Consider the following 15,744-nt stretch of genomic DNA (forward strand, 5'->3'; position numbering starts at 1 on the left):
GCAACTGCTACTGAATGAGTTACACAGCAACATCATTGCAGAGGAACATTCCTCCCCTTCTCATTAAACACTGTGTATGCACTCAGGAATTATGTAAATCTCACTGAAATTAATGAGAATCTCATTCAAGAAGAGCAGTTTCCAGGCACACTGATATACGAATGTATGTCACTATAACACACTCCAGCTTAGAGCCACTTCACTGATTCATAAATAATTCCCTGCTTTCACGCTGGAAGCTCTTACCCTGGAGGGGATGCACCCAGCGCACGCACAAGTCACACCGAGAAGCCAGTCAACCCACTGGACTGCTTCGCTGAGGCTGGAGTCCATTCAGCCTCTCAAAAGCCCTCTTACCAGTTTTCACCTTTCTTCTCAAAAGCATGTGATAAAGCAAGTGGCAGCTGTGTCACCCATTACAATCACTCCAGGGCAGACCTCCACATCTTATTTTCCATCTCCTGAATCAAAATGCTTGGCCTCAGACACACCGAGGCCACAAAGGCCCTTCCAAGTTTCAACAGCAGACACCCACAGCTTAATTTAGAGAGAACAAGACAAAACATGGGGTGCTTTCTGCTCTCACCTAGCACAGATTGCAAAAATACAAACCAACTGCTCTCTAGGTCAATGGCTACTTTCAAAACTCAACCTCCCATGCAGCAGAAGAGCTGAGAATGCAACTTTGCATCAAATGCTCTCACTATGGATCTTCCAGCCCCTACAGCAGTACGCAGGTGATTTATGCCAGGGAGCCATCGGACACAGGACAATGACATTTTTTAAAATAAATAAGAATAGAGGGCCTCACTGTTGCAAAACTCAATGACAGCAACTCGGAAGCAAATGCTTTCCTGGTGCCAAAGCTACACAGGCACTAGTTCTTGTGTGTATCTGGAACACTTGAATTTATACGGCTATAACAGAAATAAGGAAAGGAAGATCCATCAGCTACATCTGTCCTATCTGCTGGTACCATTTGGTGCTGGACCTGCTGCTCACCTGTCACACCACGCACCCAGGCAGACAACATTCCCTGCCTCCGAGTCTCCCAAAACACGCATTGTCACAAACACAGCCAGTGTTTAAAAGCTTCAGAAGTTGTCCCTTAAGGAAGCGCGAAACAGACTCATCCCAGGCATCGCCAAAGACCCAAGGGGCTGAGTCACGCCTGAGAGTGGAAGGGACAACTTGCAGACAGAGACTAGGACCAAACCTCTCCCCTTTCACCTCTACCAAACCATCCCAAAACGGGGCCTGATGTTCCCTGCGCTCAAAGGACAAGCAGAGAAACCTGCAAAAGCACCGGCATGCCCACTGAAGGTAGCAATAACCCAACACCTGACAGTACATGCCCCACTGCTGGTACTGAGAGCTCTCATTCATTTTATCCTAGCAAACAACAAGGCCCACAGGGCTAAATGGCACCTGTCAAAAGAAATTCTGCAGTCGGTTACATTAAGAGGAACGGGGCCCTGAACTGTCCGTAAAATTACTAAACAGGGATTTGAAGGACCTAACAAATTAAAAGGAGAGCAACAGTATATTTACCTTTTGGATTTCCAGTATCATGTTTTTTATTCTAGAATAATCCAAGGGATTTTGCCCAAACTGATAGTTTCTAGCAGAGTACCTGAATTGCAATTTTAAGTAAATATTAATGTCAATAATCAGTGTTAATACTGCACGTTGTATTAAGCAAATATGGTTGCTAATATGACCTTTACATATAAATTCAAAGTGTAATACTGTATCGCATTTCATGGGCTGTGGTTACCTCAGGGGATTGCACACCAGCCTTTTATATTAAGGAATCCTCGTTATGTAGAATTTATATTCACCTACATAGACACGCAGCACAACTATCAAAGGCTAAATTTCACCCTTAATCACAAAGGATTTTTTCTTCCTCCTCATGCGAGTGATGTTCCCCAGAAAGAGGAAGGACAGGTGGAATTAAACAAAGAGGAAAAACGCCAAACATACATGAGAAAAAAATAAGCAAATAAACAAACTAGAAAGTCCTTTAGAGAAAAAGAAGCTGAGAAATATTCTAGCTGAGTAGCTAAAAAACTGTGTAAGTGCACCAGGAAGCCTGAGGGCTTATGATTTTTATTTTCTTTTTTTTATGTTAGACAACATTAAACAGATCAAACATCTGCATTTATCAGTGGTAACAGCAATTGAAGAGGATTTAAACTCTCTATTTCTATTAAGCCAATTATGTTAAACAGGGTAACCAAAGCAAACCAGAAGGCTGCTTCTGCGAACTTCAGCTCCCCAGTTCCTCCATTTCCCCTCTTCATGCACTGTTTCAGATGCTGCCTTTCTCCCTCCCCACTGCTTTCTCATGCCAGGACCCATCCAGCCCCAGCTCTCCCTTCCTGAGGTTACAGCGCTCTTTCTCCCACCATTCCTCTCCCTCAATTCCACTTCTTATCAGGAGGCAGAACCCACAGGAGAGCATTTGCTAAATCGGAGGCAGGATGGGCACAGCAAAGTCAGGATTTGGTGAAGCTGGAACATGTAAAAGGCTGCTTTCAACATTGCTTTGATCTATAGTAAATTACATGGCCCGTTGCAGCCTGCAGTCCTGCAAGCCAAGCAAATGAACTCCACAGTATCCCACAGATGCTACCATGAGGAATTCTGGATCAAACACCCTAAATTTATTTGCCATCCTGGAAAAGAAAAGCACAGGTAAGGGTTGGGCACTGCGACCATGAACTTACATGAGGGCTCACTCCTTGGTCTGTGCAGACACTGACTGTGCTCCCAGCTAGCCTGGAGGGAGCCCTAGAATAACGTCAGCCCCACACACAAGCTTTACCGGACAGGACCATCTCATTACAAGACCACTTGCTTTGCCTTTCAGTAACAGGGGAAATCATGTTTCTGTTCTACTTTGTCAGGATAAGCCAGCATGTTGTGATTTGTCGCTTATGTTTCATCCCAAGATGAACAGCATTTATCTGTGTGAGAAGACAAGAGATAAAAATCCCAAGTTCTCCCTGTTTGCACACACATATTGTGGGGGCTTACCCAGAGCACCCGAAAAGTATGATTATTATTTGGATATTTATTTTTAGCTCATGTGCCCATGTGAAAAGGCAAGCGTCGTGTAAAGAATCACACATCAGGCCTCCCCATTTTAAGTCTTACTCAATTTGTAATATAAAACAATTAAATCTTTATTTTCTAGTAAAACACCCCTAAAAAAAAAAAAAGTCAGCATTACTACACTAATACCAGGATTGAGACAGCAACAACAAGGAACAACAAAAACATTTAAGTTGCTGCCTGAAAACAATCATCTTTAGAACTGAGAGGAAAAGAAAAATATAGCTGGTTTAACAGCCTAAATACTTTGTAGAGCTTGATTTATATACTCACAAGTTGTTAAAGCTTTTTAAACTAACTAAAGGTTTACAAATGTAATACCGAAACAAACGCCTCCTCCTCAGCCAGGGGAGATTGCCCATGTTTGTCTTATTTTTTTAAATAACATGCTACACAGGCTGTTCAAACATCCACCCTGGATGTGCACACACACAGATAGAGCGTCCGGGAGAGGAAGAAGAGTATTCACCAGCTGACAATAAGAAAAACACTGCACAGTCAACAACAGGCCTGCACTACCAAACAGATCCAGGGTTAAAACATGTTATTCCATCAACTGATTACAGCCCTATTTTTAGTTCTCTCCCGTAACAATAGTTGGTAAAGAAAGAATGTGAAGTCACAAGTATTAGACAGGATTAGGTGGTTTAACTACTATTTTTGTAGTAAAGGATTCATCATTAGAATTACTACTGCCATTAGCATTCGAAGCAAAAAGCTATTGAAACTGCAGATTGGCTAATGCTCTGTGTGGCATTTTGCCAAGATGATTAATGATTCAGGGTACAGAAATAACCACAAGAAAGGCAGCCTTTCAGCACGGCTCGGCTTAGGTAGCTGATCATGTTATTCCTCAGGTTTTATTCACTGAGGGAAGTGCTTTATTAAAGTGGAATTTGGGTTACCCTGCGATGTCTCAGGCACACATTGTTGGGGTGCAAACTTCCAAAATACTGGATCACAGAAGCAACCTTCATTTCCCAAAACCTTGGGAAAAATAGTCTACCGCTTCCCATGTATGTGTCAGGATCAATGTAGCATTGACAGCTACACTAAGATCTGCCTCCTTTGACTCCTGGGAAGGTTTTTCATGTCATTACCGTCCCTGCTCTGACTTTCCGAGGTTCAAATTCTGAGGGGAAAATGATGTAAAGGGATGCAGCAGTGCCTCATTCCAGTTCTAAGCTCAGTACTTCTGTCAGGAACGATGCAAGCAACCCCACGCCACACTCACTGTTGGCAGCAAGGCCAAGGGCTAAACCGAGAGTTCAATGACAGCCAAGTTTCAGCCCAGCGCAGAATCAAGGCCTGAAGCACGACTCCAGGACAGGGCAACGCAGCCAGATGGACCCAAATCAAAAACACTGCCCGAGAACAACAGTTATCCTTAACAAAGGAAGGGGAGTAACATGATATCTGAGAGCAGATCGCTTGACGGGAGGGAGTGCAGCATCACATGATATCCGCACACAAAGGCGAGTTTGTTCATCACAGACCAGCAAGATCATCATTCGGAGAAGACAGCTTTAAAACTGCCTCAGCAGGCACCTACAAGCCAGTTTTCAGACACAGGCAGCCCTGGATGCAAGCTTTTTATTCAGGAGGTTTCCAATCAGCAGTCAAAATTCACCATACCAGTTTGTGAGGAGGAAGCTGCTGGGGATGGGTTTTATCATGTGTATCTTATGGGAAGTGTCACCCACTTACAGAAAAGCTCCGAGAATCACAACCCGCTCCACAGCAGCACAGAGAGGTCACAACAACCCAGCAAACCACAAGAGAGCTGATAAGCTGGAGAGAGGGGAGGAAGAAAATAAGAAGCTATGCTCTAACGAAGCTCAATTCAAAACATGCTTGGCTGCAACGAATTAACTGAAATACTTTAAGTCTTCTTGAAGCATTGAAATTTGCAAACTCAACAGTGTGAAAATATCTTTGCTCTTCCTGAGCAAGCATCACAGCCATGAAGCAGACTACAACAGTGATATCCCACAGCAAAATCCGAAAGCCAGCACATCGGGTCACTTCTGCAATCCCAGACAGAGCAAGGTATCCTGGAACTACCTGGCAGGGATAGTAAAATCTGCAGATTCAGAGGAAGCAGATTCTTAAACTGACTTTCCAAGATTCCAGGGCGTTTTTTCTCCCCTATAGAAGAGAAGGATTTTCCAATACCCAACCTTAAATATTCAACTCAGCCAGTCTACTCATGCTCCTTCTGTCTCAAGAGGAATTTTCAAAGGGCATTGTAAGGCAGAAAACCAAATTAAATGTTCCAATTCCCCCCTCCCAAGATAACCCTTTACTACAGAGAAATCTCTGTGAATCAAATCAGCCAAACAAGATGTTTCATTTCAGCAAGGTATTCTGTTCTAAATTATCCAGGTATCAAGTCACCAGTGTCAATGTAAGAAAAGCCAACCAGTTCGCTGTGATACAAGGAAGTACCCATGAAAATTCCAGCCGATTTAATGAAACACATCAGAAAATGATCTTCAAGAACAGAGCCATGTGTGCTATAACGAGGTGTATGGGAGTAAGGGTTCACTCCATGCCTTCAACACTAGCACAGACAACAAGCCAGGTTATCTGGATCACAGTGGCCCTCATGCACCCAGAGCTTTCCATAGGCAGATTAGGAAATCTCTGTCTGCAGGAATTTATAGAACCATAGAATTGTTTGGTTAGAAAAGACCTTGGAGATCATCAAGCCCAAATGTACCTGTCCACTACTAAACCATATCCCTGAGTACCTTGTCTACCCATCTTTTGAACCCCTCCAGGGATGGTGACTCCACCACTGCCCTGGGCAGCCTCTGCCGCTGCCCGAGAACCCTTTTGATGAAGAAATTTTTCCTGATGTCCAATCTGAACCAACCCTGGTGTAGCTTGAGGTCATTCCCTCTCATCTTATCACTTGTTACTTGGGAGAAGAGGCCAACACCTGTCTCAGTACAACCTTCTCTCGACAGTTGTAGACAGTTGTAAGTTCTCCCCTCAGCCTCCTTTTCTCTAGGAAGCTTAACTGTCATTTAAATGGGATTTTACTTTGGAAGAACGAACACTACAGCTTCTGCTTCCTTAGCTTCCAGGATCTTTTTAGAGGATCTTACCATGACTTTAAGACAAACTCTGGTCATAGTGCCTGCCAACAGGCACCAAACATTGTCAAACAACATTAAATTCAGGCACTCTCACAGCAGCAAGGAGCATAGTATGAGTAGTTGTGCTCTAGAAGGGCAGTTGCCAGGAGAATTACCTTTTGTCTCCAAAGTTCCCAGTTAAGTAGTTGCACAGTCACATTGCCAAAAGGCAAAACTGAGCAGAAAATCCAGTCCCAGCCCTGTTGCTCTCGCTATTCTTCACCAACTATACATGAAAAATTCTCCACATTCAACCAGTCGATCCCTGCAGAGTTCTATTGTCTCAAATTATTAATTAAACATGCTCTCAAAGAAAGTAAATCCCTAAAATCATTTGCTTCTACCAAGCAACTCCCACGGTATCCTAACTGCAATTCAGGCATTCTAAGTATATCCATGCCCTGCTATTCCAAAGGGACCACCACCACAGAAAATCTCTCCTCTCTCCAGTTCACGAACATAAGTGCGTGCACAGGCCACAAGAGATCCCATCCAAGAAAACCCAGCCAATTTTCCTAACAATGTGCTCAGGGTTCATAACTTCTCCCCACTGAACATCTCAACTGTCTTTTCTCTCCCCTCAGGGGCAGGAGATGACTGTTGGGACTTGTAAAGAGATGCAACTTTTAATAACCAAGACAAATCCAACCTAGGACACTACTCATCAGGAGTCACCTTGAACCTCTTCACTCACCTACTTAAAGTGACGTTCTGACCTTTACCCATTTCTTGCAGGATAAAGAGCACACAAACACCCCAGTGCCGCTATAGTAACTGTCTGCCCAAAAAGCCCAGAAAGTAATCAGGCATTGTAGATCAATGACGGCCTAAACCTGTTTAGTTTTAATCTTAGAATTACTAGTGGACATCAATACTCAACCTCATCTTGCTGCCTTCTGGGGATAAACAAGACCTGGTTAAGGAAGTCCCTTCCAATCCAAACCATTCTATGATTCTATTAAGTATTTGTAGCTACAGACAGCTGGGAGTTTGCTTAGGAGCAGAGATTCCAATCTAGGAAAAAAAGCCCAATTCCACCATTACTTCAGTGTCTGCAAGGACAAAGAGGAATTTATAATACATGTTTGTTTGTGTGGATGGCTTGTCTCCAGTACCTAAACAGGCAAAAAGACAGAAGCATCTTTAATGGCCTGGATTTATACAAAAACTTGCACATCCTGCCTTCTGGAGAAGAAGGGAAAATTGCAAAGGGAGAAGAAAGTTTCTAGTTAAGATACAAAAAGAACTAGTATCTTCCTGCTGTTCACAAGACAAGGGCACTACTTCCTTGGGAGCAGGAAAACTTTTTCTGAAGTCATCCCTATGGATGCCACTCACAGCTCAATCCTCGCGGCTGCTGGTGAAGGTACGAACAACTGACAAGGAGGAACAGCCAGCACAATAAAACATGAAAAGCAAGGGAGTCCACAAATAAGTTCTGACTCACAACACTCACAGCTACTTAATAACACACGATGAAATGCTCTCATTTGGTAAAAGTCACTGGAGTATTATCACCAGAGATAGATGTCTGTCTACACAAGCAAAGAAGAAACAGGGATTCAACAATTAAGAAAATCCCTCTACCTTTAATTACGACCTTCCAAGCTCTAGGCAGGCATTAACCTATATTACCGTATAATTATTTTTCCTAGCTTTCCATTATCTTTTAGCTACTCAGTTTCCAAACCAGTCTTCAAGGCAACAAGGCAAGGGCCTCTCACTGCATTATCCCAAAATCTAAAATCAAAAGTACAGCAACACAAGTGCATCTATAAGAAAGCAAGACTTTGCAGACACCCATAATGACCCCCACCGCTCCTCAAGTCCCAGCACTTCCTTCCACTTCTACTCTTGCAGGACAAATTCAATTCTATCACAGCTAAACCCAAATAGAACTAAATCATTTTGCACGCATAAGGCTAGTTCTTACTCCAAGGAATTTATAATTCAAGAAGCAGATGCAGAGGTGACCAAAAAGTCAAGAGGAATGGCAGTATCAGGATTACATATATCCTGCATTCTGCTTCCCAGGAGTAAAATCCTGAGGCAAATGGAGAACCATGCAAAAAGAGGCACTTGAGAAAGGCTGAAGCAATTAAAAAAAAAAAAAAAAAAGAGATAAAACTGTCCAGCAATCACTGGAGTACACCGTAGCAAACAGGACACAGGAGAAAAGAGTTCCTACTTCATCTCAAAGCTGACTTTGAAGAAATTAAACACAAAGATTGGTTTAAAGATGCACACTGAATGCAGAACAGAAGGACTGGGTGACAAACACATTACAGACAATGTGAAAGGCAGCAGGCAGCAGAACAGAGAAGGCTCCAATGTTAATGATATTATAGTGGGTATTTCTTGAGCTTCAGATCACAGAACACACAGGGAGAAACAGAGCATCACACAACCTTATAAACTCAATCCTGCAGGAATATTGTGTCCATACAGCCCTCTCAGAAGTATTCTGCCTCCAAAGAATATATGCATTGTTTTTTAAATTTCATTTAAACTAGCATATGCTAATGAGTTTCCCTTTCAGTAAGTGGCACGTTTATTAGCATCATTTCATTCAAGAAGGTACTAAAGAAAAATCAAGCTGAGGAAGAGCAGTACATCTGCTGACATCAGGGCAAACCTCTGGAAGAAGGAGGATTCTTTGTTTGAGTGAAAGTTTAGATTTTCTAATTACTGAAGAAGGCAGTACAAAAGCTCAAACAACAGCACAGCTTCTAATGACTGCAGGGTTTAAGTGTCCTGTACCGTCCCCCAACCCTCTACCTCCACTGAGTTTTGTTGTCTGTGCTGTTAGGGATTTTCAGAGAAAGGAAGATGAATGTATGAGCTGGAGGAAAAAGGGACTGGAAATTTTATGACATTCATTTTAATTCATGAAGTCGTCATTTCACAAAATGTCCGAAGAAGAGCAGGTCCTGCCTAAACACCTCCACAGCAGACCACAGGACAGTTTTCATCTGTAAAACCCAAGAGCTGCAGCCTCTCAGTAAGAGATTTTTGTTTACCGTTTCTTACACAGCTTAAAGCACATTAAGATCTCTTCCGCTGACGTCTCAAAACGAGTTTTACATTTAGTGACTGAAAACTGGGATAGTTAACAGAAAAATTACATCCCATGTCAATGCAGTTATTTCCTTTAAAGTGATAACTAAATGCTATGTTTCCACATAAGGGAATGACTACAATCTTCTTGTAGCTCCTCGGTTCCTATAGCAGTATTTTATGGGATGTTTCTTCCAAAACAAATTAACAGGGCACTAGTGTTTACTTCTTTGTTGATGTATACACTGACTTCAGCGAGGTTGCAAAATCCAACGCAATATTTGCTTTTAAATGGTCCGGATGGCAGTACATCCCCCGGGGAAGCACAGCAGCAGACTAAGGGCCTGCCCACTTTTAGCTGAAAATCTAAAGGCAGGAGATAATCATAAAGGTTGCAAAAGCTTTGTGTCTGCTGCTCTGACAATATTTGTGGGAGTCATCCATTTTTACAATGTGCTTACGCTGAAGTTCTGCTCCCAGAGCAGAGGAAGCACATCCATCTCCTCCTCTGCCGAGTTACTTACAGGTCACAGACAGAAAGCCAGTGTGAGTCATGCACTCACTCAACTTGCAGCGCATCTGACAATGCAACGACTGAGAAGCCTTCTAGTAAACACTACTATGAGACACGCTTTGGCCCACCACCCTCTCAGAAACAGCAAGTCGCTGTAAGAAGTTTAGCAGTGTTTTGAAAAGCACTATTTCATGACATTAAGGCTGTTCTCAGTTCAGCAAAGCACACTAACAGCACCTTCCCCTCCCAATCATAACGCGAATACCCAAACCCAAAACAAAAAAGCGAAGAAACCCAGGAAAGGACATTACCAGCAACTTCCAGAACCGTGTTTTCAATATTGGAAATGGCAAAAGCCCAACCTACATGCATTGGCAGTTTTGTAATACCATTACATAAGAATTATTTAACTACAGCAACAGATTTGAAAAGCAGCAGCAGTCGCTGCTACGCTGGTTCACACATCAGAAAAACAAATCGATAAAGGGAACGATGAATCTCGCAAGCATGCATTTGACTGTCACACAGAGTGGACTGGAGTTCAACACCCTCAAGAGCAGAAATGTTTCAGCTCTTGGCTACCAAAGCACTGCAATCCTGAAAAGAGAAAACAAAAAGTACAGCTGTTGCCTTTCCAACACACAATAACCAGCTTAAGCTTTAACAAGTGCCATTAAAAGCCTCTATCATAAGCCCGATGCGTTCACGTGCCGAGTTTGGAAACATGGAACTTTTTTTACCTGATGTTCTGCATGAATGTTATCCCCGGTAGGCCAGCGATGTTTGCTGTTATTATAGCCGCCTCCGCCACTTCCTCCTCCCCCAAGCTGCTCACCATGCTGCCTCTGGAAGAAGTAATCCACCATAGCGTCGTCCTGGGAGCGGCCTGCAACTCCTATGGATCCAGGAACAGGGCTGGAGTGTGTCCCTGCTGCAAGCGCCTGGTTTGCAGCCGGCTGTTGCTGAGCCTGGGACCCTGCTCCAGATGTCAACACAACAGGCATGTTGGGATTAGCTGTGTCTTGGGCGTGCTGTTTCAGGTGGGGGCTGAACGAGTCCTGCCAGAGTACTGCTTTTCTCTTCAACACACACGCAACGCTCATTCCACCAACACCTATGGGGGTGAGGGAGGGGGAGAGACGGCAAGAGAGAAAAAAGGAAAAGAAAATATGAAATCCTTACAGCTCTGGCTTTATATGTTCAACAACACACCCACCTTGTGAGTGGCAGGGACACATCACGATGCAAACTCGACTCCTTTTAACACCGTTATTTGCTCCATTAACCTAGCAACTAAAATATTGCATAAAAATGCACGCTAGCTAAAACTCCCACATTTTGTGCTGCAAAGTGTTATCAGTATATGCAAGATTCCTGTAAGGTGCCCATTATACTGACATCAGAATGCCAATTTATGCGATGGACAAAACACCAACTGGAGTGCTGCCACAGAAAATTGCTGGAAAAAAGGCTTCGAAAACCTCAACGGAAATTACACCCTCAGTGCCCGCCATTGTTTACACCTGACAAATAAGTAGGCAGATCTTCAATCAATACGAGAGTCCCGCTGTATCAGGATGTGTTCACTCAGTCATGCAAAACACCAAGTCAACAGGTTCATTTTTTTTCAAATGCAAGCTTAAAACACTGGATTTCTGCTTATACAGTTAGTTACATCCCAAACGAGGTGCATTTTGCCTGCAAACTCAAGCTGGCTTCCATAAAAGAGATGTAAAGCACACCAGCACGTTTTGTACGAGATGCCCTGGAGAAGGAGCAGCTAACCTCTGTGCATGGGATCTTAGCAGAACCTTCCAGAGCCAGAGCATCCAGCAGTGCCAGTCCTGCTACCAATGGCACCAGGGCAAAGCTGGACAAGTTGTGGAAGCCACCCGACACCAAAAACACCTCAAATGCTTCACATAAAGCCAAAGTGCAGGAGGGCACTCAGCAGACCAGGCTGACAGCAACTCACTGATCTACTGCCTCCCAAGTATACTGATAGCACCCCAAAACCACACAACACAACGGGGTCTGTTCTTTCAAGAGACTTATCAGCTGATCCTGACAGCAATAAAGCCATTACATGTGTGAACAGAAAAGTGTTTGCCCCCCATTATGTAATGCTCAGCCAATGCAGAGTGCACACATAAATCAAATTTGTTTTTAAAGGCATGGCATAGCAAGGATTATTATTATTACTTAAAAAGATTGCTAGTTCATGACTTCAGGGCCTGCAACCCCACAAATACCACACAGAGTGACAAGTATGAAACTCGAGGGGGGAGAATTCAGCCCTCCCGGACTCCACCACAGCTGCACACCAGCATGAGAATGCTTTTACTATTGTACCTCGGTGGCTGCAAACCTTGGCCCTGATCCTACCAGCAGCTCCAGCGGCCTGAAAGGCAGCTCTGTTTCCTCTCTGCTCATCGTAGTAGTTTTGAACAACAGTCAACTACTACAACCAACTTCCAAGAACAATTTTCTAACAGTGGAGTGAGAAAGTTGACACACACACAAAAAAAAAAAGGTCCAAGTAATATCTTTGATCAAATTTGCCCAGGTTTGCCCCAATAATTGAGACCAGTGTTAATATCCAGAAGCAAAGGACTATAAGAACTGGGGTGATAGGACTCTTTATTGCACCTACAACACGCAATTGTCAACACACACGGCCTCCATAGCCACATAAACAGACAACTCTGCAAGGTATTTCATAGTTCAAAGACCTTCAGGATTTCAATACAGGCAACACGGAACACAACTAGCCCCCAATGTCTTTTTAAAAGTCTGGAAATTGCTACCTGCCTCAAATTCTTCATAAATCACTGTGACAACGTCCAGTATTACTACTATCACTGATTGTGAAGAATACAATGCTATGACAATGGCATTTTTCCTTTAGCTTTCCTTTAACAAACATTATAAACAAACTCCTTTGCTAACATGAAATGAAGCAATAAAGGCCTCTACACAACAAGAAAAAAAATAACTCGGTAATTACCGGTCAGAAATTCACATCTCACCAAGTCAGGGTGTGTGCTAATTGCAGACAATGAAACCTGAGCGGCCCCTCCGAGAAGGCCTTAGGAGTTCCCTCAGGGCAGCCTGTAAAACCATGAGGATACTGTGAATCTACAAAAACTTTTAAGTATTGCTATACTGTGACAAGCCCTGCTTCCCCTGGAAATACCACAAGGTACAAAGCAGTGAGGGAAGGCAGCCCAGGCACAAGCTCACTCTCGTCCCTCAAAAGGCAGCAGACAGCAAGGCCCCTCTGTTCACCAGCACAAACTCATTTCTGGTTTAATTTCCACACAGATCATTAATAACTGTGTTACTGTAAAAACTAGGATGCTTCAAGACCCGAGTATCTTCATTCAAGTACTCCGCAGGCCCGCACAAGTGCCTCCAGCTCTCGGGCGCTTCCTCTTTCATCTCACACAGACGAGGCAGCTCCAAACACGAGCTAAAAACTTGGCAAAAGCGACATTTTGAATGGGAGCAAAGGGGAAAGGAGCATTCTGGGTAGTTCAAGTTTAGTTCCAAGACGTGTTTTGATCGAAATGCCGTGTTAAATGTAGCGGCCAGCTGAATCCTGTCATTCAAAGCGCACAGAGCATCAGAAATATGTTCAGTCACCTACACAACGCACATTCATTTAGGAATTGGCAGCTGCTAGGCTTGCCTCTGCTAAAGGCTACCAGGACCTTGCCATTCCCAAACTCCTTAGCAAATATAATAAATGAGCTTTTCTCAGGCAGACCATTGCTGGGAATAGTTTCGTGTTTACAAACAAAGGCTTATACACTGCAACAAAAGGGACAATTTTCCTTTTCAATAAAAACACAGCATGTAAATAAACTGCTCTGTTATCATCAGAACCAAAATACTTCAGATTAGGGGATGTTCCACAAGCAACAAAACTCCAGAGACATCTCCACACAAGTTTTAAGCTTAGAAGTGATGACAACACTGAATAAGGCAGCTTTAATCCACATCGAGCACAGCTACACGTTCAGAGCTTCTTGCTCTTAAAAAATATTCATCTAAAAATAAGAGCGAATATTAAAGGATTAAGCCGGCACAAGATGGGTGTTTCAAAAAGTTCAATCATAAGATAGAAAAGAGTTTGGGTAGGGTGGGTTTTTTTGAAAGTTCGACTGGAAATGAAAGCAGAGCCATTGTTTGAGAGCTGTGCGGCCTACAGGAACTTTTAACGTTTAAGCCTTGTGTTTTCCCGAAATACTGGGGAGAGGCAGCAGGAAGCGGGTAAATCGATCACCCATCCAACTGCTTCAACCAGCATTAAAACAGGGGGAGACAAATGCTCCCCCTTTACCCCATCTCCCTCGCTCTTAATAAAGGAAATTCCTTACTCATGATCTGTCGAATCAAATCTCTGCTAGGAACAAAGTTATTAAACATTGACCAGGGGAAAAATAACAAATGGGGAGGGTTTCTCAGGCTGGGGCCACAGAGAGAATCTTACAATTACAATTAACAAGGGCTAAATGCTGTTATTATGGCAAAAGGAGATAAAAACAAGGGGCACCCCCACACACACCCTAAACACAACCTCCGGATCGCCCTCCACCTCAGCATTGTCTGTGCATTCTCCCCACCGGCTCTGGGCCCTCCTACCCCGCGACACCCCCCAGAGCTAGGGAACAGGGGGGAAAGGACAAGAGGACCTCTACAGCTGGGAAACTGAGGGAGGGGATGGGGACCCCTAAAGCAGAGGATCGGGGCGGGGAGCAACGGGGAATCCCCAGGGAAGGGGACAAGGGGAGCCTCCAGAGCCGAGGAACTGCGGGGGGGGTGGGGCAGGGGAGGAGCGGAGACCCCCAGGGCTGGGGAAGAGAGAGGCAGAGGGACGACGACCCCCAGAGCCAAGGAACTAGGGGGGACGGGAGCACTGGGACCCCAGAGCGAAGGAATGGGGGGGACCCCAGAGCCAAGGAATTCAGGGAGGGGGAACGAGGACCCCAAGGCCGGGGAATTTGGGGGGGGGGGGGGGGGGGGGGGGGGGGAGGGAGGGCAGGGCCGAGGTCTCCTATGACTGAGTCATTGAAAGGTGGGAACGCAGCCCCCCGGCAGGGCCAGGCCTGAGGCAGCCCAGCGACTCCCCTGGTTGGGCCCGCACGGCAGAACGCGGCCGGGGGGGGGCGGGGGGCGCCGCCCGGCACGGCCTACGGCCCCTGCGTGTCCCCCACCACGTAACACTCTCTTCCCCACAGCCCGGGAGCCGCTCGCGGCAGGCGGAGGCCGCTCCCGGGAAGGCGCCGAGCGCGCCCCCCTCCCCGGTAACAATAGGGGCCAGGCCCCGGCCCCCGACACGGCGCCGGGCTGCAGCGCTGGGCACAGCGCCCCCGCCGCCGCCCGCCTTCGGGCCGGCCTGGCGCCCCTCCGCCCGCTCCCCACGCCAATATGGCGCCACGGGCGGCTCCGCCGAGGTGCGCGGCGCGCCGGGGGCCGTTCCGGTACCGATACTCACGGGCGGAGCGGTAGGATGAAGACGGATGCCGGCCCCCCCCAGGCCGCTCGCCGCCTCGCCTCTCCCCCTGTCTTTCACTCCGACAACATGGCGGCGCGGCGGGCACGGCGCCGCGGGGCACGCCGGGAAGGCGAGGCCGCGCCGGGAGGACCGGCTGGGCCCCAGCGCTGCCGCCCGGGACGGGGGTCAGGGGACAGGGGACAGGGAGACAAGGAGTGGGTTTGGGGTTTGAGACAGCGAGGAGCCTTTGTTAGAGCTCGACAACGAGAGGGAGTGATCTCCGATAACCATGTGCTACAACACAAGAGCTGGGGACACTATATATTTCCTGTTTACATGGATATGTGATACCCAAACTGCTGGGAAATCCTAAGAGTGCTTTTGGAGTTTTAGAAAGCAAGGACCCTTTA

General features: G+C 45.5%; 1 protein-coding gene across 7 annotated transcripts in view; it reads right to left on the bottom strand.

The window, feature by feature from the left end:
- Positions 1-15,463, bottom strand: part of PUM1 (pumilio RNA binding family member 1) — a 79,723-nt gene extending 64,260 nt beyond the window's left edge. For all 7 annotated transcript variants that reach the window (XM_054086181.1, XM_054086176.1, XM_054086180.1 and 4 more), the window contains exons 1-2: positions 15,335-15,463; positions 10,575-10,948 (exon numbers count right to left, since the gene is read on the bottom strand). In XM_054086181.1, coding sequence (XP_053942156.1) covers positions 10,575-10,937 — 363 coding nt within the window. In that variant the 5' untranslated portion in view covers positions 10,938-10,948; positions 15,335-15,463. The remainder of the gene's footprint in view (positions 1-10,574; positions 10,949-15,334) is intronic.
- Positions 15,464-15,744: the final 281 nt, after the last annotated feature.

The sequence above is a fragment of the Cuculus canorus genome, chromosome 22, assembly GCF_017976375.1.
Source record: "Cuculus canorus isolate bCucCan1 chromosome 22, bCucCan1.pri, whole genome shotgun sequence".
NCBI lineage: Eukaryota > Metazoa > Chordata > Aves > Cuculiformes > Cuculidae > Cuculus > Cuculus canorus.